Raw genomic sequence first — 26,915 nt, 5'->3', positions numbered from 1 at the left:
TATAATCTTTTACTAATTAAAGCAGCGCTTGAATTTGGTAACTTTTAACTGGGTGAAAATCACTTGGTAACTGAAACAAAAAGAAAAATGATGTGTTACATTCTAATTGATCTTTTATCATCTAAAGTGCAGCTTAGAACAATGCTGTTTATTTGAAACCAGATCTTTTGTTTGGGCTTCTTTGACTATCCTGCTCTAGCAAAGAATATAGATTTGTGCCTTTATTCACAGAATGGAAATATTTTTTTTCCTCCTAGAGATGTCAGATCTTGAGATTGTTATAAGTAGCCGCAGCTCTCATGAAGATGAAAATCCCCGCACTTTTAATCAGCATACAGATCCCTCTGAGAAGCTTCTATTAGAAGACCAGATGAGGCATAAACTCAAATTTTTTTTCATGAATCCTTGCGAGAAGTTCTGGGCTCGAGGTAGAAAACCGTGGAAACTTACCATACAAATTCTAAAAATTGTCATGGTGACTATCCAGGTAAGCATCTCAGATCATGAGTTTAGTGAAGGCCTCTTTTATTAACAAAGAGGAAGATGGACAGAGGTTTTTTATAACTTTTAACTGTATGCATAATAGAGAACAATGAATGAGGAAACATACAATCTTAAACCCGTCTCTCTCCAACATTTGTGAAAGAAGACTTTGGAGTTTTTTTCTCACTTTTTTCCTTCTCATCTTTCATTAAATTATAATTTTAGTCACATCATGCAATTAGTTTTCAGGGAAAGAAAATTTTATTATGTGGCTTCCAATAGAGAGGTTTAGTTGAAGATTTCTAAATCAAAAATTGAAACTAGCTGTTGCCCAACCAGAGAATTCTTTTCCTTCCTAGTTAGTTTCCTGGAGGTTTCTCTCTCTTCAGAAAAGTCAGGGTTTCTGTTAAGGCAAGTCCTGATTCTCACAACCGTGAAATTGCTAATCTTAACTGATTATTGAGAACAAAATGTTTAAGATTGTTAGACGCTAAGGCCATCTCTCCACTCACATGAAGTTGGTAGAATTCCTGCCTAAGTGTCTGATGCTAGATGTTGTGTAAAGGAAACTAACATTTGAGTAATTAATCTGTTCCAGGGCATTATTTCATTTAATTCCATCAACACTCCTACTGGATAAATACTAACATCCTTTATTTTACAGAAGAAGAAACTGATATTTATAGTTTTTTAGAAGCCACATGACTAGTCAGTGGTGGAATCATGACTTTAGGGGCAGGTGCTGTCTCTCTAATACATCACCATGAAACTGGATGTTCAACTCTCAGGATAATGTTTGGCACGTTGGAATTGAAATTCTTAACTTCCAGATGATAATACAGTGTGTCACAACAGTGAAAAATTTATCTGTATTGTTTTTGATAAGTAGGGGGGAAAGCCTATATCAGTTGAATGTGAATATTTTCTACTTAGAATAATAGGTACTACTTGAGTGTTTGCTGTGTTTTGGGCTAAACATTTTACAGGCATCATCATATTCAATTCTTAAAACAAATCGGGGTAGGTAGTAGTATCCCCATGTCACAGATGAGAGCACTGAGGCTTAGTGGGGTAAAATAACCATCATAGTCAAAAAGAAGAGTGGAACTGAACTTCAAACTCAGATTTATTCCCTCTAAGACTTATGTTCTTAATTACTCCTTAATCTTTTAGGGAGCTCATCTAGCCTTCCTGGTTTCCTAGGGTGGTCAAGGGGAATACTGACCAATGGTTTAAGATGTGAAGCCTGTTAGGAATAAGCAAGTAAAAGGCATTTAATTAAGATTAAAAAGGAACTGAGGATTTCTTAATTGTGATGTTTCCTTAATTTATATCTGAGCAATCAAGCGAAATTACGTAAAGACAACTTTGTAATTGAGCAAATGAGGGTGATTTGGTGACAGATTTCTTCTTTTCAAGGAAAAAAAGGTGTTCTGTTAAGTTGGAGATTTTGTGCCTGCAGCAGCAGCAGAAGGATGTCTACGATGATAGACACCCTACTAAAAGTTTCCCTTTTCCCAGTGTCTGGCTCAGGCTCTGAATTACAGCAGTTCTCACTGTTATTGGTACTCCTGTCTGCACTAGGCTGTTGAGGGCAGGGCCTGTGATCTTCTCATTGTATTCTCAGTACCTCGCTCAGGGCTGGCATGCAGGAGGTACTCATGTATTTGAATGAATTAGTCAAGACTTTTTGGTTATCAGCTTCAATAGATGTAAAATCCCTGGAATATCAAGCTGTCTTCTTACTGGGATGTAAATAGGATACCCAGCTTAAAGAGGCTCTTCAGAAATGGGAGTCGAGTTAGGTAGAGAGTGATGACATGTGTAGGGTGCAAGGCATACATCACAAGAGGAGGTGAGAGGGGAAAAGATTTGTCTACTTTCTCTATTTTTCCCGATCAGACCCTGGATTATTAGCATGATAGGGTGGCTAGAGCTTGGATTTAGTCTGTTAGACTTGGGTTCAAATTCTTACTATACACTTGCTAGTGAAGTGACTTAAAAAAATTATTTAACTTCTCTGAGTCTTTATGTACTCGTCTGTAAAATGGGTATATTAAGAACTATACTGTGGGATTAGTATAAGGAAAATTCCTGGAATAGTGTGCAGCACATAGGTGCTCAGCGTTGTTCCTCTTTTCTATGTAAAATTCACCCTGCCTCACTCTGGGATCTAAGTCAGAGTGTGTGTTCTAAATTTACAGCATATGTGTCTGTGTGTGTATGTATAAGAGCATAAGAACAAAAGCAAGCGTGAGAGAGATTGAGGTGGTTTGGGAGGGAAGAGAAGGTGAAAGAGAGACTTGGAGTACAGTAAGATTTGGGGTATGATTGAAAGAGCTTATGTTAATAGGACAGCAGTGCAGTTAAACAACTTTTGTGTGTGCGAACAGCTGAGTTTCATGTAAAACTCAGGGGTCAACCCCCCCTGAATATTAAGGTATGTTATTAATATTCTTTAATTTAGGAATGAGTGGAAAGGATATTTTTATTTGTGGTCTTATTGTCACAGTTTTGGTAATTAGACCTAGGAATATAGTTTGGGCGAAGGACTTAGACTTACTTAAGGCATTTCTTACATTGTATTCTATGCCTGCTTCCTAACCTTCTTGCTGTCCTACAGATTCATTCTACACTCTTCCATTTGCGGTTCAAGCCCCTGCACCAGCTGCCCCCACTTTTTCTGCTCACATTTTTTTCTCGCCGTTCCTCTAATTGTTATGCTGGTGTCCTCAGTGTCCCATCAAAGGGCCAAGTTCCACTCCACCTTCTTAGCCTTTCCCCTGTGCTCCTCAGATGCCCTCTGCCCAAGTTATGCACATACTTCAGGGTTTCTGTCACACTTTCTTCCTTGAAGAAAGCTTCCCATTTCTGTAGCCAAAGTGACTTTGCTTCTGGAAACTCCTAAAGCTTTTGATGGTGGGGGCAGTGTCATAAGTGAGATTGTACATGAAAATAAATGTTGAAAATAAGCAAAGCCACTTTTTCTCATTTTAAAACTAGAACCTACGTTATCTTTAAGGGCAAATTAATTCATAGCTATCAAAATTTTAAGTTCTATTGAATATATTCAGGATTAATTTGACTTTGAATAGATAAATTGATCATTATCTGGAGACCTTTATTTCATCGCTTTTTCACCTTCTTACTTTTTCTTTTTTTTCTTTTAAGCTGGTAACATTTGGGCTAAGTAACCAGATGGTGGTAGCTTTCAAGGAAGAGAACACCATTGCATTCAAACACCTCTTCCTCAAAGGCTATGTGGACGGAATGGATGACACATATGCAGTGTACACACAAAGTGATGTATATGATCAGATCACCTTCGCAGTGAACCAGGTAAAGCAGGCATGTTCATTCTTTACTCGGGAGAAAGAATAGACTGGAAAATTGTTAGCAAGGTATATAGTAGAAACCGACATTCAAGTGTAGAAGGGTGAACATTTCTTTAATGACATGTATAAAACCATTTTAAACTTGTTTTTTTTTTTAAATATTGCTAACAAACTTATACAAAACTAGAAATTGAGAAAAGCTTTTGTTTAGTAACTGAGAGACAGAAACTTTAAAGACTTAATTAAAAGAATAAGAGCTAGGGCTTGTCATGGGAGCCTCAAAGATTTAAAATCATTAACTATGACCCTGGTTGTAAGTAGTCATTAAGTCTTCACAGTTTGTACTTTCAGGGCCCCTTAACAAATAATGAGAATATTAACCTTCCAGAGTGTATATAGTAACTAAGACCTGAAAGTTCATTTAAAAAATAAGTAAGGCCTTTATGTCATGCATGACAATGATTTTATTGTAATATTGATTAATTGCCAAAAAAAGCAAAAGCTTGTTTTTCATACAGATGAGTCAAATTCCTATTCTGAGTTTCTAATCAACTTGTTTTTGCTATAAGCAGTACTTTCTTAAGATCCTAAAGCTCTTATTTTGTAGGTATCATTGAAAGTGTTCTTGAAGTCAATATTTCCAACCTGGGCTTGTTTGCAGACCACATTTCAAAATTATTACAACTTTTCATCAAAAAATTATTGTAGTGCAATCATGGCTCTTCATTGCCTAGAGACAATCTATGCACAGGGAGATAGTAAGCTGCTAGGATAAAATATATCTTTATGGCACCAAGGTTTTCTGTTAGCATTCTGATTGTGAAAATTGGCCAAAAATCTATAGTAATCGAAGTAAGCTGCATAAGATGTTAAACAGAACTGTGTCCTACAATTTGTAAAGGGAAAAAAATAGTATAATGCTGGAGACAGTAATTTTTGAGATTTTTGTTTTGAACTTATTAAGTTTCTCTAAAGCTACTCTGAACCAAATTGGTAGTTTGTTAGGTTTTTTGGGCATTTTTTTCAGGCATTTTTAGCTGAAGATAAAAAGTATTTTGCTCCCAATTTTCATGAATAACTTGAGTTTTTGTGATTAATGAGGTCAGTTATTCTACATGATTCCAGAGAACTGAATAGGGATAATATGGATATTAAAGAAGGATCTTTGTTTGCTATAAGGAAATCTCTTGACAGTTGAGGTGATAGTCGCCTAGGGGAACTAACAGATAGGACAGTGGCTTCTCACCCCTTAGATGGATTTCCATGACTAATTAATTATCCTGAAGGGTTTAGCCCCAAGATGTCGTCTAACTGGATAATCTCTACGGCTCATCCTGATCCGACACTGGTTATAATAGCATCACTTTTTGACTATTACATATGCTTATATATTTGAATGTCAAAGACCTAGTTATTTTGGTTTTACACTATATCCTGGCTTTCCTCAATCATCTTTGGGTTATCTTTACTGGGTTCATTTCTTTCACCAGCCCCTTAAATTTGGGCAATCCTCAAAGCTTTGTCCTTTTCCTGCAGAATTTCCTCCACTATACAGCCTCAGCCATCACCATGATGAGGTGACTCTGAAACAGCTTCTCACACTGCTGTGTGCCAGCCAGCTCACGAGCACCTCAGAACCACCGCACCCAAAGCAGGTTCACATTCTCTTCCCACTTGCTCCCCAGGCCTGTTTCTCTTTCTGTCAGTTGCTTAGATTTAAAGGCCTCAGGGTCTTGGAATCGTTTACTCTTGAAGCTCAAGTATAGTCTATAAATTCCTACTTCTGGTTGGCTTCCCTTCTTCCTCACCCACTTGCCTACTACTACTTGGCTGTTTTCTAAAGAATTCACCCAAAATCACAGATTTGATTGCATAATACTCCTCATTATATATGTGTGTGTGTGTGTGTGTGTGTGTGTGTGTATGTGTATTTATATAAACAGTTTTCAGTGCCACAGCATTTGGTGTATTTATTCTGTGAAGGCAGAGTCACATGACAGGCACTCAGATGTTTGTGAATGGATGAGTGAGCTCAAAAGGCTCATTAAATGTGTTAGGATCAAGTGGTCACAGAAGGACCACAAACAAGGAATCTGTAGTCAAGGAGCAATTGGTTTTAATCTGTTTTACTTTGGGCACCACATCACTCAGGTACGGACTTTTAATGTGTCTTTATATTGTCTCCCAAAAGATGACCTGGACCCATGAATCTGCATGAAAAACTTCTCTCAAGGCAGAGCAGCAGAGGCAAAAGGGGACAGATGCCCAGCCCGATTAAAGACCCACAGAGGCCACAGCCACTTAGGTGCCCCATCAGTCAGTTCCACAGGTCACCTGCCTTCTGGCCGTGGTCCCACACCACGTTCCTGTCCCAGAGTCCTCTGACTCGGGGTCCCATGCTGCCCTTTAGCTGGACACAGCCCCCGCCACATGCCCCAGTCCACCCAGCTCTTGCAGGTGCTCAGACCTCCACAAAGAGCCTTCTTAGGGCAGCAAGGGGGTCTGGCCGTAGCGTAGCTTATAATGGTAGCAGGTGCCCAAGATCTTTTCTGTTTCAAGCTCTTACAAGGTTCAAGACACACAAGTTTCTGTGGTCAAGAGGTTCAGATCTTTGGGTATTTCCTGTGGGGATTGCCTCACAAGTCGTGGGCACTCAGAAGGGCTCCAGGGCCCCGTACAGGTGTGACTCTCCTTCTTGACCCCTGCTGGCCTTTCCAGCTTTACCTCCCATGACACGCCCCACATTCCAGGCACACTGGTCTACTTGGGACCTTACCACACTCAATATCTTTTACCTTCTTTTTCATTTAATGGACTGTTTATTCCCCGCCCCCCCGCCTCAATATAAAACTACCAATTTGGCTCAGAGTAGCTTTAGAGAGACTTAATTACACTTATTTCCTCGAATAGAAAATAAAAATCGCAAAACTGAATATCTCCAGTATTATACTATTTTCCCCCTACATGTAGGACATAATGCTATTTAAGAATTTGTGCCGCTTACTTCTATTACCATAGATTTCTGGCTCACTTTCCCAATCCCAGTGCTAACAGAAAGCTCGAGGCCATAACCATATATCCTATCCTAACACTCTGCCATCTCACGGTGCATAGATTATCTCTAGTAAATACAGAGCCACTATAATAATTTTTTATCTCACCATTAATTTGACAAATATTTGAGCACTTCCTCTGTGCCTCATACTGTTCTAAGTGCTGGGGTTAGAGCAGTGGACTTGATAAATTCCTTGCCCTGTGGGACTTACATATTATTGGAGGAGCTGGATTTTAAACAAGTTTAACCAAAATCATTTGATTTCAGACAGTGATGAATGCTATGAAGTAAAAGAACATAGCATAATAACCAGTGGCCTCAGGGTGGTCAGAAAAGGCCTCTCTGAGGACTGAAGTCTGGGGAAGAATATTCTAGCCTGAAGGGTAGCAATAGCAAAGGCCCTGGAGGCGCGAAAACATTCAGTATGTTTAAGGAAATGCAAAGGAGGAAGGTGTGGATAGGCTACGTGTCTCAGGACTTGCCAGGCCCTTCGAAGGGGCCTTGAGGTTTATTCTGGGAGAGACAGGAAACCATAGGAGGGCTTTCAGTAGGGGAGAGACTTTCATATACGTTAGCAAAAGCTAACATTTATTCACTCAAATATTTAGCATCTGTTATGTATCAGAAGTTGTTTTTGGTGCAGGGATACTGCGCTGAACCAGTAGACAAAGTCGAGGATCATATTTTAATGGGAAGAGACAGGCAGTAATTAAGTATACAAGGATATCATCTGTCAGTTGGTCATCAGTACAGTGAAAAAGGAAGCAGGCAGCGTGAACACGTGGAGGCGGTCAGGAATAAGTGAGCAGAGAGCAGACAGAAGTGTGGGAGGCCGGGTGTGGCTGTCTCAAGGAAGAACCTTCCAAGGGGGAGGACAGCAAGAACGGAGTCTTGAACAGGTTCAGATATTGTGTGTCACTGTTCTAAGGGCTTTACATGCCTTAATTCACTTACTCCTTGTAATAGTCCAATGAGTTAGTTCTGTGTGGAGACTAGACTGTGGTGAGAGGCTGGATTGGAAGCAGGAAGACCAGTTAACAGGCTTAATTTGTTCAGGAGCAAGATGATGGTGGTGTGGACTAGGGCAATAGCAGTGAAGATGATGAGAAGCAGTCAGATTTGGGATATAATTTGAAAGTAATGCATGATTTTCTGATGGATTGGAAGTGGAGTATGAGGGAAGAAGACTAAAGGATCATTCCTAAGTTTTGCCCTGAGCAGCTGCTCGACTTACAGAGTCAATTATTGAGAAGGGAATTATTGTGGAAGGAGTTGGTTTTTCTGTTTGCACATTTACATGTAAGATTCCTCTTAGACACCATAGGTGTCATGTAGGCAGATTGCTATCTGTGTATGGCATTCAGTGGAGAGGTCAGGAGATGTAAATTTAGAAGTCATCAGCATATAGATGGTGTTTAAAACATGAGACTGGTTAAGATCACCTGTGGAGAGAATGTGGCTAAAGAGGTCTAGTGCCCTGAATCCAAGGGCACTCTAAGATGTAGAGGTTGGCAAGAGGAGGATTCAGCAAAGGGGACTGAGAAGGAGCAGCCAGTGTCCGAGAAGTGGAGTGAAGAAAGTATCCCATGAAGGAGAAGGCACTCCACTTCAGCAAACACCGTGAGATGTGGAGTTAGATGAGGACTGAGAACTAGGAATCAGATCTGGTAACATCTTGCTCGTTGGTGGCCTCGACAAGGCCCCGCTTAGAATCCATCCCATAGGCCCAGATTATAAATGATTTCCTTCATTTATCATAGCATATTTCACATGCATCTTTTAGGAGAATTGTTTATCTATGTGCTCATCCCACTAAATTGTTAATTCCAAGAGACAGATACCATATCCCTATCTTTGTATCGCTAATTCTGCCAAACAGCGTTGTTCATAGTAAGCTCTGAAACACTGAGTTTTGGGTTTTCCATCTACAGAAATCCACTGAGTTTAAGTTGACAGTAATTCCAAGGTACCATAAAATTTGTTTTTAAAAGTAACATTTTGTTTTATTTAGAGGATTCACTAGGACAGGAGAATATTGCCAAGAAAGTGACTACACTGCATTTTTGCAAAGATAGCTAGTTTGCCTGGAACAATTGTATCCTTCCTCTTATGTTACAGTAGTAAAGCAGAACTCTGACCTTGCAGGAGATCATTCAAAGATGAATAAAATTTGTATTCACATTGAATGTAAAATCAGTTTCTGAACACAGTTCTTTAAAAGAGGAAAGAACCTCAGAGATTATGTGGTTTAAGCCTTTACTTTTGCAGGTAAGGAAACAGAAACTCAGAAAGTGTATGACTTGCCCATTGTCACAGAAAGGAGACTTGAACCCAGAACTCTAATTCCTGAGCACTCTGCCCTCTGCTGTCCTGGTGCACAGCAGCATGTCACTTACTCTGCAGATCAACATGAATGTTGCCACCTAGAGGGGAGGTGGGAACCTGTCGGTTTCAAAGTTGGGGAGGGAGGAAAATCATGGCTTCACTTCTGCCCTGGCTGGCATTCCCATTTTGTTTCTCTTTTTGGTTGAAGTACTTGCAGCTACGCAACATCTCAGTTGGGAATCATGCTTATGAGAACAAGGGCACAGAGCAGTCTACTATGGCAATCTGTCAGCACTTCTACAAGCAAGGAAACATCTGTCCTGGAAATGACACCTTTGACATTGATCCAGAAATTGAAAATGGTGATGTTCTTCCATAACCTAGAACTTCCATTTTTAGCTCCCTGATTTATACTTAAAATCAGTCATTTCATCTCTGAAAACATTGATTTAGTCTATGCTATTAGATCATAGTAAGAACTATATAGGAGTTATCATGTGTCAGATACTTTACTATAACTTATGATTCTTCAAAAAAAAAAAACCCACAAAAATTAAAAAAACCCAACAAGACAAGGTTTATTATTATTCCCATTTTATAGAAGACTCAAGTATGGCTGAAAGAGTTAAGTGATCTATTCACAGTGGAGCTAGTAAGAGGCAGTGCTGAAATTTGACCCAGTCTGTCTGTGCTCTAGGCAATTTTATTCTTCTGCCTCTGATGCTAGATAAGCAGTTAAATAAACAGATATTATCCTTGCAAAACATTATGCTTGCAAATTCTTGATGTATATAAAACTCTCTCCCTTCAATAGCACTTCACTATTCAGTATCTTTGGGGGTAGGCTGGGGGAGGAATGAGAACCAGAACTTAGAATAGCACAACTTATTCTTATTAGTAAAGTTTTATTTGCAGTTTGTACCTAAAATATTAGCTTAGGTTGTTGAGTTAACAAATAAGTATTCAAATACTTTTAACAATAGCCACCAGGATTTTTTTTTTTGAAAGGAGTAGTAAAAGATTACAGTACTGACTAGTGTAAACCTTCTAAGATGCTGTCTTCCTTTTTTTTTTTTTAAAGTGCTTATTGAGGAAAAATTACCAGCACATAATATTTAAAGAAAAATAGATCCTTTAAACTTAGAAAATTTTGTCTTAGGCACTGCAAGTGCTTCAACCCTAAGCTTAGGATGCAAAAGAAGAAGAAGGGACTCAAAGTTTAGGCTTAAAAAGACAGGAAGGAAGACAGCATTCTATAGAAGACTAAAGAGAGTGTTCAGATCTTTCTTTACGCCCATCCACTTCGGAAATGTTGTAGCCACTTATATCTTTAAAAAAATGAGTCACTGTAACCAAGTGGCATGGATGTCTAGTTTCTACAATCTTAATTCAGGAAAAATACTAGAATCTGAATATCTAGTCTTAAATGTATTATCCTTTCAAGATGCAGTTTTAGTTATTAAATTTTTTAGTTGCCATATTATGTTTTGTTCCTTTCTGTGGCAGAATGTTTCTTTGTAGATCCAGGTGAATCTTTTCACATTGGAACACTAGAAGAATACAAACTCAACTTAATGCTGGACTTTCACAGGTGAGGGAAGTGGATGGGAGTGTAACTTTTGTTTGTGTGTGTGTGTGTTCGCTGCACTAAAGTCCCTTCTGTTTTCTAGACTTCTAACAGTGAAGCTTAAGTTTAGACTGAAGGCTATTAATCTGCAGACTATTCGTCACCAGGAGCTCCCTGACTGTTACAAATTTACTCTGACTGTAAGTGTGGGCTGGACTGAATTTGATTCTGGTCTGGAGAAACAATTGTTTTATCTAGTTATATGTTTCATCTGCTTGTATTAAGGTGTGATCAAGTATATAGGATGTTTCCACTTGAATGTGCATGGGGGAAGCATTGGTACAGCTAGCTCTGTTTTGTTATAGTGGCTTGTTTACTTATTAATTATTTGTCTTCTGTACCTCAATGTAAGTTCTATGATGCAGGGACCTTGCCTTGTTGACTGCTGTGTCGCCAGTACCAAGAACATGCCTGGTGCAGAGTAGGTGTTCAAATACAAAAGGAAAAGAGGTTTGTAGGTTCTGTATGGTCGGCTCTTAGCAGTCTGTGGCTGTCTGCTTAAGGTCATTGCCAAGGGTTCTTTCCACTGAGTTTCCTCCCCATGGACCTTTGCAGCCTTTGAGTTATTGCTCACAGTGCCTTCCTGGTGCTGCCTCTGAATGTTCTGGTTGGTTTCTCCCCCTTCTCCCTACCCACCCTATCACTTCTATGTTCTCGATATTCCAGTTGCAAATGGAGCTATTAATGTTCTCTAGAGAGCACAAGATGCCTCTCATGCGAGTTGGAGGATCAGCAGATCTGAGTCATGAGGATCAGAGTCAGTAACCCAATGCTGTATGACCATATGCAGGACAGCATTTGATACAACTTGCCTTCATATGATCCACATTTCTATTACTTTAGCAGTAGTTTAAATCAAAAGCTATGTCCACAATACTCAACTGTAAGAAATCAAGTTTTCAGAGATTGAGGTTAAAAAATTTTCAGAATATAGTATAATGTAATAATTATGCATATTATTTAACCAGAAAAAGCACTATTTAACCAGAAAAAGCACTAAAACTCTAAGACTATTTTGAAATAGGCTACAAATTTTGATCCTGATATTAACCAGCAGTTATGAATTTTCAATATTACTTGATTTTTTAAAAACTGAGCTATTATCCACAGTCTTGTCTCCTCTCCCCTCCTCCCTCTTGAATTGAGAAATGGTCCTTTTCAGAAGTTTTATAATCCTTCAAGGCTTAGCTCATCTGACACCTCCTTCACGGACCCTTTTGTGATTCCTCAGTTAGAAATACATTCTGTGCTCTGAACTCTCAGGTTTTGTTTTTACATTTTGTATAGGCTTACCACTTTCTCCTTTGTTTTAAGATTTTCTAGGTGTTTATCATCAACTCTGCTAGATTGAAAGCTTCTCGAAGGCAGGAACTGTTTTATTAATCATTTCATCTCTCAAAGTACATAGAACGTGACTCAAATATTTGTTGAATGAGTAAATGAAACACTTGTGGAATCTAGATCTGTTCCAATGACTCAATACAGTGATAAAAGCAACCTGGCCTGGTAGCCACAAGCAGATGTTACATTTTCACCATTATTGTAGAATTATCCCAAGTTGTGCCTGTGCATTGTGGATGTAGCAGGGCATCTCATGGAACTGTGGTAGAACTTATATCCTATGAGGTAGGTTAATAATAAAAACCATTAGTGCAACTTCACTGTGATAAGTAAACATGAACCAGTATACACCTGATATAAAATGCAGGGAATTCAGAGTCAGGCAAGCCTAGATTTTAATTCCAGCTCACCAGTTAGTAGCTGTGTAACGTTAGGTAAATTACTTAATTGGTTTGAACCACAGTTTTCTCGTTTGTAAAACGGAGTTAATGCCCACCTATCTGACAAAGTTGTTGTCAAGACAGAAGATAACATATATCAAGGAACTGCCTAAATGTCTGGTCTATAGTAAATATTTGATTCATTCAATAGCTATTTATTAAACCTTTCCTGGGTGTGCCCAGTTGAATTTATAAGGTAAAAGTAGTGTATTAGCATTCATTCATAGTAGTTTGATAAATTCTTGTATCACATATTTTGAAGCTCTTTATTAGGTGTATAAATATCCAGGATTCTTGGGTTCACTTGGTGAACTGACTCTTTTATTGTTATAAAATGGTACTCTTTACCCCTGGTAATATTCTTTGCTCTAAAATTTACTTTGTCTGGTGTTAATATAGCCAGTCCAGCTTTCTTTTGATTAGTGTTATCATGGTATATCTTTTTCCATCCTTTTAATATTAACCTATTTGTGTCTTATATTTAAAGTGGGTTTCTTGTTAAACAGCATATAGTTGGGACTTGCTTTTTAATCCAGCCTCACAATCTCTACCTTTTAATTAGGATGCTTAGATCATTTATATTGCATGTGATTATTAATACAGTTTCCCTCTTTTTCTGCTGTCTTTTGGATTAATTAAATATTTTTTGGATTCCATTTTATCTCATTTGGTAGCTTATTAGCTATAACTCTTTGTTGTATTAGTTTAGGGTTTATAGTACACATATTTAACTTATTGCAGTTTGCCTTCCAATGATGTTATACCACTACATGTAGAGTATAAGAACCTAACAACAATATATTTCCACTTCTCTTGCCTTAGCCTTTATGTTATTGTTGTCATACAATTTACTTCCAGATGTGTTATAAACTACACAATACATTGTTATTATTTTTGCTTTAAACAATTATCTTTTGAAGCAATTTAAATAATAAGAAAAAAGTCTAGATATTTGCCCATGGAGTTACCATTTCCAGGGTGCTTCATTCCCTCATGTAGCTTCAGGTTTCCAAATGGTGTCACTTTGCTTCTGTCTGAAAGTCTTCCTTAACATTTCTTATAGTGCAGGTCTGTTGGTGATGAATTCTTTCAGCTTTTGTATGTCTGAAAAAGTATTTTACCTTCTTTTTTTTTTTTTTTTGGTGAAGAAAATTCACCCTAACATCCGTGCCAGTCTTCATCTATTTTGTATGTGGGTCACCACCACAGTATGGCCTCCGATGAGTGGTGCAGGTCCGCACCTGGGAACCGAACCAGAGCCGCTGAAGCAGAGCGCACCGAACTTAACCACTAGGCCATGGGGTCGGCCCCTAACTTCATTTTTTAAAGATAGTTTCACTGGTTAAAGAATTCTAGGATTTTTTCCCCCTCATACTTTAAAGATGTTGTTCTTCCAGCTTGCATTGTTTCTGATGAAAAATTTGCTGCCATCTTCACCTTTGTTCCTCTGTATGGGATGTGTTTTCTCCCCTCTGGCAGCTTTTGAATTTTTCTCCTTATCTCTAATTTTAACAATTTGATTGCAATATACCTTGGTGTAGTTTTCTTCATCTTTCTTGTGTTTGGGGTTCATTGATCATCTTGGTTCTGTGGGTTTATAGTTTTCATTATATTTGACATTTACTCAGTATTATTTATTTAAATATTTTTTCTGTCTCTTCTCCCTACTTTTCAGAGATTCTAATTACGTGTGTGTTTAGGCACTTCAGGTTGTCCCACAGCTCATGAATGCTCTCTTTTCTTTTCTTTTTCAGTCTTTTTTCTCTGTGTTTCATTTTGGATAGTTTCTATTGCTATGTCTTCAAATTCACTAATCTTTTTTTCTGTATTATCTAATCTGTTATTAATCCCATCCAGTATTTTTTATTCCTTGTTTAAAGAATTCAGCTTCTTCTGAGTCTTACTGAGATGTGATTGACACTAAGCCAAAGTATATTTACTTAACAGATATTTAGTGAGCACCTACTATTTGTAAGACCCTGATGCTCTTTGGGTGGGAAAAGCATGGTTTTTCCTTGGCAAGGATTTCTGACTCATTCAAATAATACTGAGCATCTTCCTTGTGTGAGGCTGTGGGCTGGGTCCTCCAGCAGAATGGAGATGGGCAGATACTGACAATGCCCTGGTTGCTTATCAAGGAAAGAAGTTCACAATCCAATATGAGGAGAAACAGAGTGACTAGACTCATTACATTTATTTGAAATCTTATATGTGAAGTGATAACAGATCACCCCACATGAAGAAGCTTCAATAAAACTCATTTAAATGACAGACTTTTAAAAGAACCTTTTTTTCTTTAGGACTTGAGAGAGGAGACAGTAAAAAACCAAAGGACAAAAAACAAAAACAGATTGATTTCCTTGCCTTGCCTTTCTGTTCCCTGTGTGGGGAAAGTGGAGGGAGCTAGAAGGGGAAAACAGTAGAAGGACTATGGAAGGTGTTCTGGCACGGCTTTGTCCTGTTGGGTGCCTGATGTCCTTAAATGGTTATCCTTGAAGCAAGACATAGTTTTCGATTCCCTGTGACCACATCCTTTGTAATACCTATGGTTTTAGAGTGACTAAGAGATCTAGGCCCAGAATGAAAATCCAAAAAGCTCCACCTGAAATGTGTCAAGACTGAAGTAATGAACCTCTGTGTTAATGAGAATTGCAGTAGCACTAAAAATCTGTCCCTAGATGAGGCCCTGCTGGAAGGTTGGGAAAAGCACAGTTGTATCGGCTCTTGCTCATATCAAGAGGGCATCTAGAGGCACTTAGAATGGGAAAGAAGGGGAAGTTCTCTTGTTTTAGAAGTTGTGCAGGGCTGGATGACTGTCCTAGAAACACAGGATTTTAGAGACTGGGAAGTTCAACCTCATTTCACAGAGAAATAAAGGGAACTTTCCAAGGTTGAACAGAGTTAGCAATAGGTTGGGGATGAGAATCTGGGTCTGCTATTACATTGAAAGAATTGTTTCCTAATTAATGCGTAGAGGTATCTTGGCTTCAAAAACTACAGGTATGTTTTTGACCCTATTCCTGTTCTTCACAGATAACGTTTGACAACAAGGCTCATAGTGGAAGAATTAAGATACATTTAGATAATGACATTTCCATCACAGAATGTAAAAACTGGCATGTATCTGGATCAAGTAAGTGGTGCATTTTACTAGTTTTAAAAATGTTTATTAAATTACCAGTCTCAAGGATAAGTGGAGCATCAAATGAAAACATCGGACCATTCCCAAGTCCCTAATTCTCTGCAGGTAGATCAATTCATTGTAGATACCTGATGTTCCAGGCAATACACAACTTATTAGTCATTGCAATGATTTTTCTTGCCTTCTCCATGCGTCCTCACTGGCCCACTCCTTACCAAGAAAATGCCTCCCAGCAAAAAAATCCCCCCAGCAAAAAATTCATGTATACCCAAACCAGTATTTATTGAGTGCTTACTGCATAAGCACTTCCACCTACATTTTCCTCATTTTAGTATTTTAAAATATCCTTGAGATAGGCAGCATCCCTATTTTTACAGATGAAGAAACTAAGACTCAGAAAAGAATATTAGTGTCCATGGTCATACAGCCAAGGAGAAGTCAAGTAGGATTTGACCCTGAATCATCCCACACATTATAGCTGTCTTCTATCCAGATCAAAAAGTAGACTAACTAAGGAAAGAGTATATTCCTAGAAATATGGACATGAAGTCAGGTATAGACTGAGTACCATCGAGAATTCTTGGAGCTGAACTGGAGAAAATTGGCTGGGAAGAACTTACCTATCTCATTTTCTTGTCCCTTATAGGTAACATAATGGTATGTTGTGCTTGACTTAATGAGTAGGTCAGGGGTCTTGGATTCTAGTGGGCAGAAGAGTCAGCCCAGGTACTTGTTAAGATGGTTTTCCCAGTTTCACCTGAGACAGTCAGTAGGTCTGGGGGAGGGCCTAGGAATGTGCTGGTGGACCTTACTCAAAGCACACTTGGATAATACTTGCTTTAGGGTTTCCTTCCAATTGACTCACAAAGTTCAGAAGTAGTAATGAGATAGTAAGAGTAAATAAAATGAAATTTCATTATTCTAGTATTCTTTTCACAATAGGTAACTTCAAATATATGAGGCTCTTGAATCACAAATTTTATTTCAATCACAAAATTGTTAACTTGAAACACAAGCCTGTTTTGTCACCTGTAAACATCGTAGTACTTCTCCACAAACTTTAGAATAGGGAAAAGGAGAGCATATGAAAGGCTTTCTCTCAAATGTTTGTTTCTAGGTTTGTAAGTTTTCCTAAAATTTAGACATTTGTGTAACAATTAGATGCCCCTGGGCCAATATTAATGGGATACTTCATCACAGATTTAGTCTTAATGCTTTATTAGTATAGAGCAATCTAACTTGTTAAATAAAGACACACTCTGTAGCAGAGCGTATGATGGCAGAGCCCTCTGTCACGTCCCTTCACCTGGCTGCACTCCTGCTGGCCAAGACTTTGCACTTGCGATTCTCGAGACTGTCTGCAGGGATGGCTCTGTCTCATCACTCAGGTCTCCTCTAAAACCTACTGCCCCTTGGTGAGGCCTTCCTTTACAATGCAATATAGACGAACCTCTCTTCTCACCATGCCCCCACACTAAACTCCCTCAAGTAGAGCAGTGGTTTTCAAACGTTAGTGTTCCTGGAGAGCTTAGGAAAATGCAGTGTCTGATTCAGTGGGTCTTGGGTAGGGCTAGACCTACCGGACCTCACTTACTCCTATCTGCAAGTATTTTGTTCATTTGCTTGTTTACTTCTTTGCTTGTCTCACTGTGGTAGAACAGAAGGCCCATAAGCTCAGGGGCCCTGTCTATCTTGTTCACCACTGTATCCTCAGCATCTAGAAAAACTCCTGGCACATTGTGGACGCTTAATAACTATTTTATACCTAGATAAGTATATTTTAATAGGATATGCAGGGAGGCTAACTGTATTAAGAACAAAAGACCATAAGCTGTAATTAAAGATCTTTGATTGATGGTTGTGGTGAGTTTTAAAGAAGGACTTTTAACCTTCTTTAAATACTAACGGGAAGAACACGCGCTTTTTCTCTTTGTATTCTCTGTGGAAAGAATGCTTGAATTATCTAAATTATTCTAGAAAGGTGGGTGAAGGATCCATATAAAATTTGAAAATGCTTCTGAAGGATGCAAGAAGACTTGAATCAATGGAAAGATATACCAGGTTTTTGGACAAGAGATTCAACATCATGAGTATGTCAATTCTCTCTAAATTAATCTATAGATTTAACATGATCCCCCCCCAAAAAAAATTACCAGTAGGATTTTTATTGGAACTTGAAAATCTGATCCTAAAGAATATATGGAAAAATAAACAAGCAACAATACTCAGCAAAAATTCCAGAAAAGAGTAATGAAAGGTATTTATCTTAGGCATTAAAACACACAAAAACATCAAAAGGGTAAGATATGGTACTTGAATACATATAGTAATTTGGTACATGATAAAGATGGCATTTCAAATCATTGGGAATGATGGATTTGCTCTTTTGATTGGCAAAAATGATGGAGAAGATGTGGAGATATGTGTAGGGATGTAAACTGGCATGATCTTTTTGGAGAGTAATTTCTTAGGATCTCTTTTTAGAAATATGCATATGCCTTAACCCAACAATTCCATCTTTAGATATCCATTCACCTAAAGAATCACTTGCACCTGTGCACAAGGAGGAGTTGGAGAATTGTTTGCAGTAGGGGAAAAATAGATTACAATCTGAATGTCCTTATAAAGTATTGTGCATCTATACTGTGTTATACAATGAAGCAGTTAAAATAAATGACGCTAAAAATGAAAACAAAAAAGAAGTAGACATCACCATATCAATGTCCCACTACATAAATGGGTAATCCCCTTTCCTTCCAGTTCAGAAGAACACTCATTTCATGATGATCTTTGATGCCTTTGTTATTCTGATATGCTTGGTTTCGATGATCCTGTGCATTCGATCTGTGATTCAAGGATTTCAGCTTCAGCAGGTAGGGGTTGTTGCTTTCTAGGAATGCTGTGAATGTGTTGATTGATAGAGAAATTCACTGTGCCTTTCCTCTTCTCCCTAAAGGAATTTGTCAATTTTTTCCTCCTCCATTATAAGAAGGAAGTTTCTGTTTCAGATCAAATGGAATTCATCAATGGATGGTACATTATGATTATTATTAGTGACACATTGACAATCACTGGATCAATTCTGAAAATGGAAATACAAGCTAAGGTAAATTTTTCCCTATTTATGTCATCATTAGTATCGGATTTGCATTAGCGGTAATTTATTTTTCCAGAATGTGAGAATTTGCAGAGTAAATGATTTCTTTCAAACATTGTACCAAGTAAACTTAAAATCAATACAGTAATTTTCTTAAATCTAGTCAAGAAATCTCTTAGGCAGAGTTCTTCAAAGTGTGATCCACAAGCCTCTGCATCAGAATCATTTGGATACCTGGTAAAAAGGCCACAAGTTAGATAACTACTGAGTCTGAACTCTGGGGGTGGGGCCTGTGAATTCATACACACATCAAGTAACTAAGGTAAGAGGTGTTTTTGTTGTTCTTGCAAGAAATGCCAGAAACTTCAACAACAAAAAAAGAGTAGGGCTGGGGGAGAAAGTGAGGCCAAGCCAGTGTTGTGGGCTTGCTTGCTGCTGTTTCCTCTGTCCATTTCAGCTGAGAATGTTCCCTTTTTCTTACTTTTCCCATTGATATGCTACAAGGTTTTCCATTTTAAGTTAAGACTAACCCAGTCTAGAAATCAACCCTCCCACCAAAGCAAAAATCAAATTAAAGAACTAATATTGTTCAAACTAATCTTGTTCAAATTTATATTTTTCTAGCCTTGACTGCAACTAACTATGAGTATGAGCCACCTAGGGAGCCTGTTATGATTCAGATTCCTGGGCAGAGACCCCCAAATCCAGTGGCTCAGATAAGATAGGAGCTTATTTCTCCCTCATGTAACAGCCAGAGTGGGTTTCCCAGGCTGGCAAGTTGCTCAGCTCCATGCAGTCATTCAGGGACTCACGTTCCTCCCATCTTGTTGCTCTGCCAGGCTCACGTGGACTGCATGATTGATGCTGGGTCGCCCACAAATAGGTTGCAGCCTGTGGGAAGGGAAAACATGGTATGGCGGTAGCTCTCCCACTGTCTTATGGCCTCTGCTCAGGAGTAGTGGTCTTCATTTCTGTTCACATTGCACTGGAGAGAATTTAGTCACATCCAACTGCAAGTGGCACTGGGGAATACAGCCCAGGCATATGTCTCAGAAGGAGAGAATGGGTTTGGGTTGACATCGAGCAGCTGCCACCAGATGAAACTGTAGTATATATCATTGGAATTGAGGTTTAACTTTAGGGAAAACAAAAAGAAGAGTAGGGGGAGATTTGCAGCAAATCTTTATTTTTATCAACCTCAACTATCATTAACCTCAATGAGCTCTTAATGGTGTCCAAGAATCTGTCTACATTTTTTCTAGACCATTCACTCCCCTGTCTTACAGACAATCATTTCATCTGTTTTCATCTCTTCTGAAACCTCTAACACCCCTGCCCCACCCTCACTCTCAGCTGATGACCCTTTTTCCTATTTCATAAAAACAATAGAAAAAAATAGAAATTCCACGAATGCCTGCTTCATTTATCTACCTACAAGAATCAGTGCCCATACACTCTGCTTGTTCTCTGTTCCTGTGGACGTATTGTTTAGGCTACCATCTAAGGCCACCTCCTCCACGTACCTACCAGTGCCGTCCCCACTCGCTTACTCAGGAACATGGCTCCAGCTGTTCTCCTTTTCTCACGCATCATCCGTTTCCCGTTCTCTCGAACGTCATTTCCATTAACATAATGTTTTCTTCTTTCTAAAAAGACAAAATAACCTATTTCTCCCTTCAGTTACTTTCCCATTTCTCTGCTCCCTTTTATATAGCAAAAGACCTCAAAAAAGTAGTTACTCTTATTTCTGATTCTGCTCCTTCCATTCTCTCTTCTGTCTGTTCCGGTCTGGCTGCCCTGCCACTCCACAGAAAGTGTTCTTTCTAATGACCTCCCATGTTGATACGTCCAATAATCAATTATTTATTGTCACCTTGACCTAGCAGCAGCTTTTAACACTGCAAGCACTCCCTCTCTGTTGATACCCTGTTTGCAGTGGGCTATCACTTACCTGATTTTCCTCCTAAATCACAGGCTGGTCTTCTGACTTTCCTTTGCTGGTGCTCTCTCATCTCACCAACCCATTAAAGTGACAGTGCCCAAGGCGTAGTGCTTGGACATCTTCTCTTTTCTGTCACTGTCTTGGTGATCTCATCTTGTCTCGTGTCCTTAAATGGTATCTGTATGCCAATGATTTCCAAATCTATATCTTCAGCTTGGAATTCTTCCCTGAACTCCAGTCTCAGCCATCCAACTGTCTATTCCATATCTTCACTTGGATGTCTACCTGGCCTCTCAAATTTAACGTACCTAAAACAAAATCTCTAAAATTCCCACCTCCACAGGCCAAACTTGCTTCTCCATGGCCTTTCTAACTTCAGTTAATGGCAACTCTTTTCAATTGCTCAAGACAAAAGTGATAGATTCATCCTTGACTCCTCTCTTTCACTAATCCCCTCTCCCCTGCATCTAATCCAAGAGGAAATCCTATTGATCTACCTTCAAAAATCACCCATCACCTCCACCATTACCAGCCTGGTCCAAGCCATCATCGGCTCTCACCTATATTATTGCAATAGGCTTCTCACTTCAACAATCTGCTCTCAACCATAGCAGCCAACACTTGATCCTATCACTCCTGTTTAGAGCTCTCAGATTTCCCTGATGTATTCAGAGTAAAAGGCAAAGTTGTTAAATTACCCATGAGGCCCTACTCTACCTGCCTTCTTACTTCTGTGACTCCATACTCTCCCCATCACTCAGACTCACTATCTTGCCAGGCCCCCTCCTGCTTGGGGTCTTTGCACTTGCTGTCCCTGTGCCGAGAAAGCTCTTCCCCTCGATTTTTGTCTGGCTTGCTCCCTCACACCTTCAGGTCTTTGCTCAAATGCCACCTTTTCAGTGAGACCTTCCCTTATCACCCTATTTAAAATGCAACCCCATGGCCATTCCTTATCCCCTCCCCTGAATTTTCTCCTCTGCACTTACCAATAGCTAATGTACCAAGAGTTTTGTTAATTTATTTCCATTGTCTCTCTCCCCTCACTAGAATGTAAGCTTCATGAGGGCACGGGATTTTGTCTGTTTATTGACTGCGTTGTCCTTAGCACCCAGAACAGTTCCTGACTCACAACTACTCAATAAATATTTTTTTGCCCGAATGAATTTCTGCCATATAATCTGATAATTTTTTTCCAATCTGTTTTAGAGTCTAACAAGTTATGATGTCTGTAGCATACTTCTTGGGACTTCTACCATGCTCGTGTGGCTTGGAGTCATCCGATACCTCGGTTTCTTTCAGAAGTACAATGTAAGGAATACCATGGATTTCCAGGCTGTTGGTGTTTCTCTCTCTGAAAGTTGTTGCACTGCTTTGGCTGAAGGACAGAGGAATTCTAATGACCTCTCTTACTTTTCCAGCTCCTTATTCTGACCCTTCAGGCAGCTCTGCCCAATGTCATGAGGTTCTGCTGCTGTGCCACTATGATTTATTTAGGCTATTGCTTCTGTGGATGGATTGTGCTGGGGCCTTACCATGAGAAGGTACTGATAACCAACTTTTTTCCTGTTACTATGAAGCTCTTAGAATAGTGTCAGTGCCTTGTTATCCTTTTAAAATGAGCTCCTTTTCTTTTGTGATTCAGCCTTAAAATGTTAAAGGTAGTACAGTCGTCCCTCAGTATCTGTGGGGGATTGGTTCAGGACACACCCCTACCATGCCAAAATCCACGGATGCTCAAGTCTCATATAAAATTTGCATATATCCTACGCACATCCTTTTGTATACTTTCAATCATCTCTAGATTACTTGTAACACCTGTACAATGTAAATGCTATGTAAATAGTTGTTATACTGTATGTCAGGGAATAATGACAAGAAACAAAGTCAGTACAGGTTGTAGGCGGATGTGGAACTGAGGGCTGATTGTGTATCTCTTGCCATGTTCATACACTGGTGAGGCGTGACCAACCTGAGAGGATAATTGATTCACTGAACTGCCTCAACTCCTTTTATGGAGTATGTTGGAAAATTAAGTCCTTTTCATCACCAGCAACATTAAATTTGGTCAGTTTGATTCATCAATATATATTAAAGTAGGCTATTTAGGTAAGCCTTCTCAAGATGTGACCTTATTTTAAAAAGTAGCAAAGAGAGAAACTTGTAGAAATATTTGAAAATTTTGTTATCAGAATTATAGTCTTGACTGTAATGCCATTATCTTAAATGAATAAACTTTAAAAAGAGAAGCATGAGCATGCATGGTTGGGATCTGGGTATCTCTTCAGAAGCATTTCAAGGATCTCTTTCTATGAAGGTAAAGGGGTGGGGGGTGTGTAAGGCTTGACTCAGAAGAGTGCTGAGAGTACAGACCAGCCCCTCTGCCTTCAAATCAGGCTGCTCCTATTAAGAGGAGCATCAAGGAGGAGCTTCTTGTCCCAGGAAAAATAGTAGGCTTATACATGTTCTGTGTATCACAAAGCAAATGCTTGTAGTTACCTCAGGTTATTGATTTGAAAGGGTAACTTGGGATTTCTGGTCCCATTATTATTTATTTATTTATTTAAAAAATTATTTGATTGAGGTCTTATTGGCTTATACTGGTCCCTTTATTTTTAAATATGGTGTCATGAATGAAGTCTCTAATCAGAAGGAATATGAAATAAAGCAAACTTTTTTCTTTTTCCAGTTTCGTTCTCTGAACATGGTCTCTGAGTGCCTTTTCTCTCTGATAAATGGAGACGATATGTTTGCCACATTTGCGGAAATGCACCAAAAAAGTTACTTGGTCTGGCTGTTTAGCAGAATTTACCTCTACTCATTCATCAGCCTCTTTATATATATGATTTTAAGTCTTTTCATTGCGCTGATTACTGATACATATGAAACAATTAAGGTAGGTTCATCAAGAGCCATCAGTGGCAGCATTTTTCTAGAACTGGTAGAATGACAATAAAATATAGTACTTAAAGTGGAAGGGGATTGATGAAATGTTCATTTTTTCAGGGTAGAGAAGAAGGACTTCAGTTTTAGATACTGAGAAACAGAAATGAAGGAGAAATAGAATTTCTAGGATGTTGAAAGTTTTATCTCTAAGTAATTGTGCCTTTTTTTTTCTTTTTGTGAGGAAGATCAGCCCTGAGCTAACATCTATTGCCAATCCTCCCCCCCTTTTTTTCCCTTTTTCTCCCCAAAGCCCCAGTAATTGTATGTCATAGTTACACATCCTTCTTAGTTGCTGTATGTGGGACGCGGCCTCAGCATGGCCTGACAAGCGGTGTGTCGGTGCGCACCCGGGACCCGAACCTGGCCTGCCAGTAGTGGGGTGCGCGCACTTAACTGCTAAGCTATGAAGCTGGCCCCCAATTGTGCTTTTTCAAACAAGCTTTCTAACCTTTTATTAGAATTATAAAAATCAGTAGGTATTGAGTGAGTGAAACAGATGGCATTTCAGAAAGACAAAATTTTGTGGGGGAACTTTTAAAATCCAATTTTTATAAAGAAAAATTGGCCTTTTCACTTGGAGTGTGCGGTAACTGAACCCATTACTCTTTGCAAGGCTTTGCATGGCGCCATCCCAGAGGCCTGGTCTCCAGAACAGGGGAGGGATTGATGGGTCAAGTATCCGAATGCTTTACACAGCTGGAAACATGATTTTAAAAGCTGTTATCATTCATACTGTCATTCACATGGGATATTTTAAAAATCAGTTTGAGCCCTTTGCAAAATGGAGGGGAAGAATAAATATCCATATATATTTAAATTTCTAATAACCTTATACTGTTAAGTACACTATTGGCATAGATACTTTTGTTTGAGGACTTTTCTTTCTGGTATGACACGGGTAATGTAACATGATGCCATGCGAATGGTCCAGGGATAAAGAGAAGGCCATCAGGAGTTGATGGATTATGAGTTGATAATTATGAGTAGCTTACTCATGAAGCCAGGGCCATGACCTCATTCTTACTGAATCAGATTTCAGGAACTGACTTCCCTCAGTACTTGCTTGACTGTGTGCTTAGAGTCACCAAGGTGACTGGGAAAGAATTTAGCTGTACCTGTCCAAATCCCTCCCCATGGTGCTCTAAAATTCACTACCTTGACTCTGCATGCAAAGAACTATATGTTATTCAAGGGTGACACCTAAGATCTCTAAGAGTAACATGAGTTGACAATTCTCCATGACACAAGGCTGAGACTCATAGTTTAGAAGTGAACCTGTTTCCTTGGGCTCAGAGCACTTCCAAATGGGCAAGCTAAGTTATTTTTGATCCTTTCTGGTCAGGCCACATCTGGGATCTAGAGCTCTTAGATCCCAAATGGATATAAATATGAGGCCCTTAAACAAACCTGTCTGTCCAGAAGAGAGACTCCAAAAGAGTGTGCAGACTGGAAAGGTCCCTTACAGCATTCAGATCTTTGTCCAGACACCTGGACTAACTCAGGAGCATCCAGGGCTGGGCTGAGGTCTTCAGAGGAAGGCTAGGTATGCCCATGCTTCAGGCTCCAACAACATCATTGTTAATCTAGATCAGCTGCGCTTCTTGTGGCCTGAACCAGACTCCATCTAAGGTGTCTACTTCACAATGGCCTGGAAGTCATGGGCTGCAGGGCAAAGTGGTGACAGAGGTTCTCAGACTTTGGACAAGGCTGGCTGGATTCTCCCTGGAAGAAGAGCTCAGACTCAGATTCCACATGCACATTTTGGGTTGAACCAGACCCACAAAAGAGAGCCCAGGAGGGTGCTGCACAATCCCAGACCCACTTTACCTTAGCCAAACCTAAGAGTGGCTTTAGAGGCTACATGTTTTGAAAATACTTGGAATCTATCCCTCTAGAAAGATCCCTTCCCTTACCAAATGATCTATTTTGAATTTGGAATAGAGCTGTTTTCAAGGAGTTTATTAATTAGAGCTTTTTTTTTTATTCTTCTGTATAGCATTACCAACAAGTTGGCTTCCCAGCGACTGAACTTGGTACATTTCTATCAGAGTGCAAGGATCTACCCAATTCTGGAAAATACAGATTAGAAGGTGACCCTCCAGTATCTGTATTCTGCTGTTGTAAAAAGTAGCTATCAGGGTGATCTGTGCTCTAGAGGAAAACATCATGTGAGCTGAGTTGGGAGACTATATGGATATTTTAAGATCACATGTAGCATGTTCAAAGACTATTATTTTTAGCAAATTGATAGTGATAACTCATCAATAACTATATTTATATTTTTTAAAAGCAATATTTAACGTCTTTGCCGCTTTATGTTTACCTTTGATGAGGGAAGCTGTTGGGTTCTTGTTCTTGCTTGTTTATTTTGCCATAGCTTTAGAATGTTCTCTCTGCCCCCCTTTACTCTCGCTCTTACACTCTTGCTTCTGGCTCTTCTGACTGTGCTGATTGTGTCATCAGTGGGAAACAATCCCTGGTCTGACAGTGACTTTGGACAACTCACTGACCATGCCTGGACCACTCTCAGGGGTCCATCCTGGAGAAGGAGGGGATGGTTGCTGTATATCCAGGAATCATTGCATTTTAAAATCTTCTCTTAAAGGGCAGAATAAGAAAGAAGCAACCATCCACCAGCTAACAATCCAATATTTGGTTCTGAAGGACAACTGTTATTTCATGTTGCTTTTGATTCTGGAGAGGATCAGGTTTTTTAGTATTCGTATGTAAGTTTTCTTTCCTCCTTCAGTGTTAAAGTACAAAATTTAAAGAGTATCCTATACATATATGAAAATTAAAGCACATACCAAATGTATATTCAATCCTACAATGATAATTTTATTAGTATTTGCATGGCTTTGTGAAATCTGATGTACTGGGTCTACTGTAGGCATATTTAATCTCACAGAAAAGAGTAGAGTTTTGAGGTCAGGAGCTGTGGTTTCATAGGGAGAGGTTCTATAATTCACATTAAAAATGTTTTGGAAAACAATTACACTCAAAATTTAAAAACAAGTGGGAAACGTATGCCTTAAAAAGACACAAAAACGAAGTCTCCACTCCTTGCAGATTGCGGATTGGAGGTTTCAGGGATTGTCACAGCATGAACCTTTGTTTCGTGTACTGTTTATTCAAATAGAAATGAATTCGATGATGTGCAATGAAGGTTTTCTCAAAGCAAACTC

At 39.1% G+C, this 26,915-nt stretch overlaps 1 protein-coding gene across 1 annotated transcript; it reads left to right on the top strand.

The window, feature by feature from the left end:
• The first annotated feature begins 259 nt into the window (after positions 1-259).
• MCOLN3 (mucolipin TRP cation channel 3) lies at positions 260-26,915 on the top strand. Its single transcript, XM_058537103.1, has 12 exons — positions 260-487; positions 3,655-3,822; positions 9,407-9,560; positions 10,705-10,789; positions 10,869-10,965; positions 15,640-15,739; positions 18,509-18,621; positions 18,705-18,854; positions 21,994-22,095; positions 22,206-22,328; positions 23,474-23,680; positions 25,727-26,915. Exons 1-12 carry the CDS (start codon positions 260-262, stop codon positions 25,859-25,861), a joined length of 1,662 nt encoding a protein of 553 aa, XP_058393086.1. The 3' UTR covers positions 25,862-26,915.

The sequence above is a fragment of the Diceros bicornis genome, chromosome 4, assembly GCF_020826845.1.
Source record: "Diceros bicornis minor isolate mBicDic1 chromosome 4, mDicBic1.mat.cur, whole genome shotgun sequence".
NCBI lineage: Eukaryota > Metazoa > Chordata > Mammalia > Perissodactyla > Rhinocerotidae > Diceros > Diceros bicornis.
The sequence above is the reverse complement of the archived record's forward strand: the minus strand, read 5'-3'. Positions and strand labels throughout refer to the sequence as shown.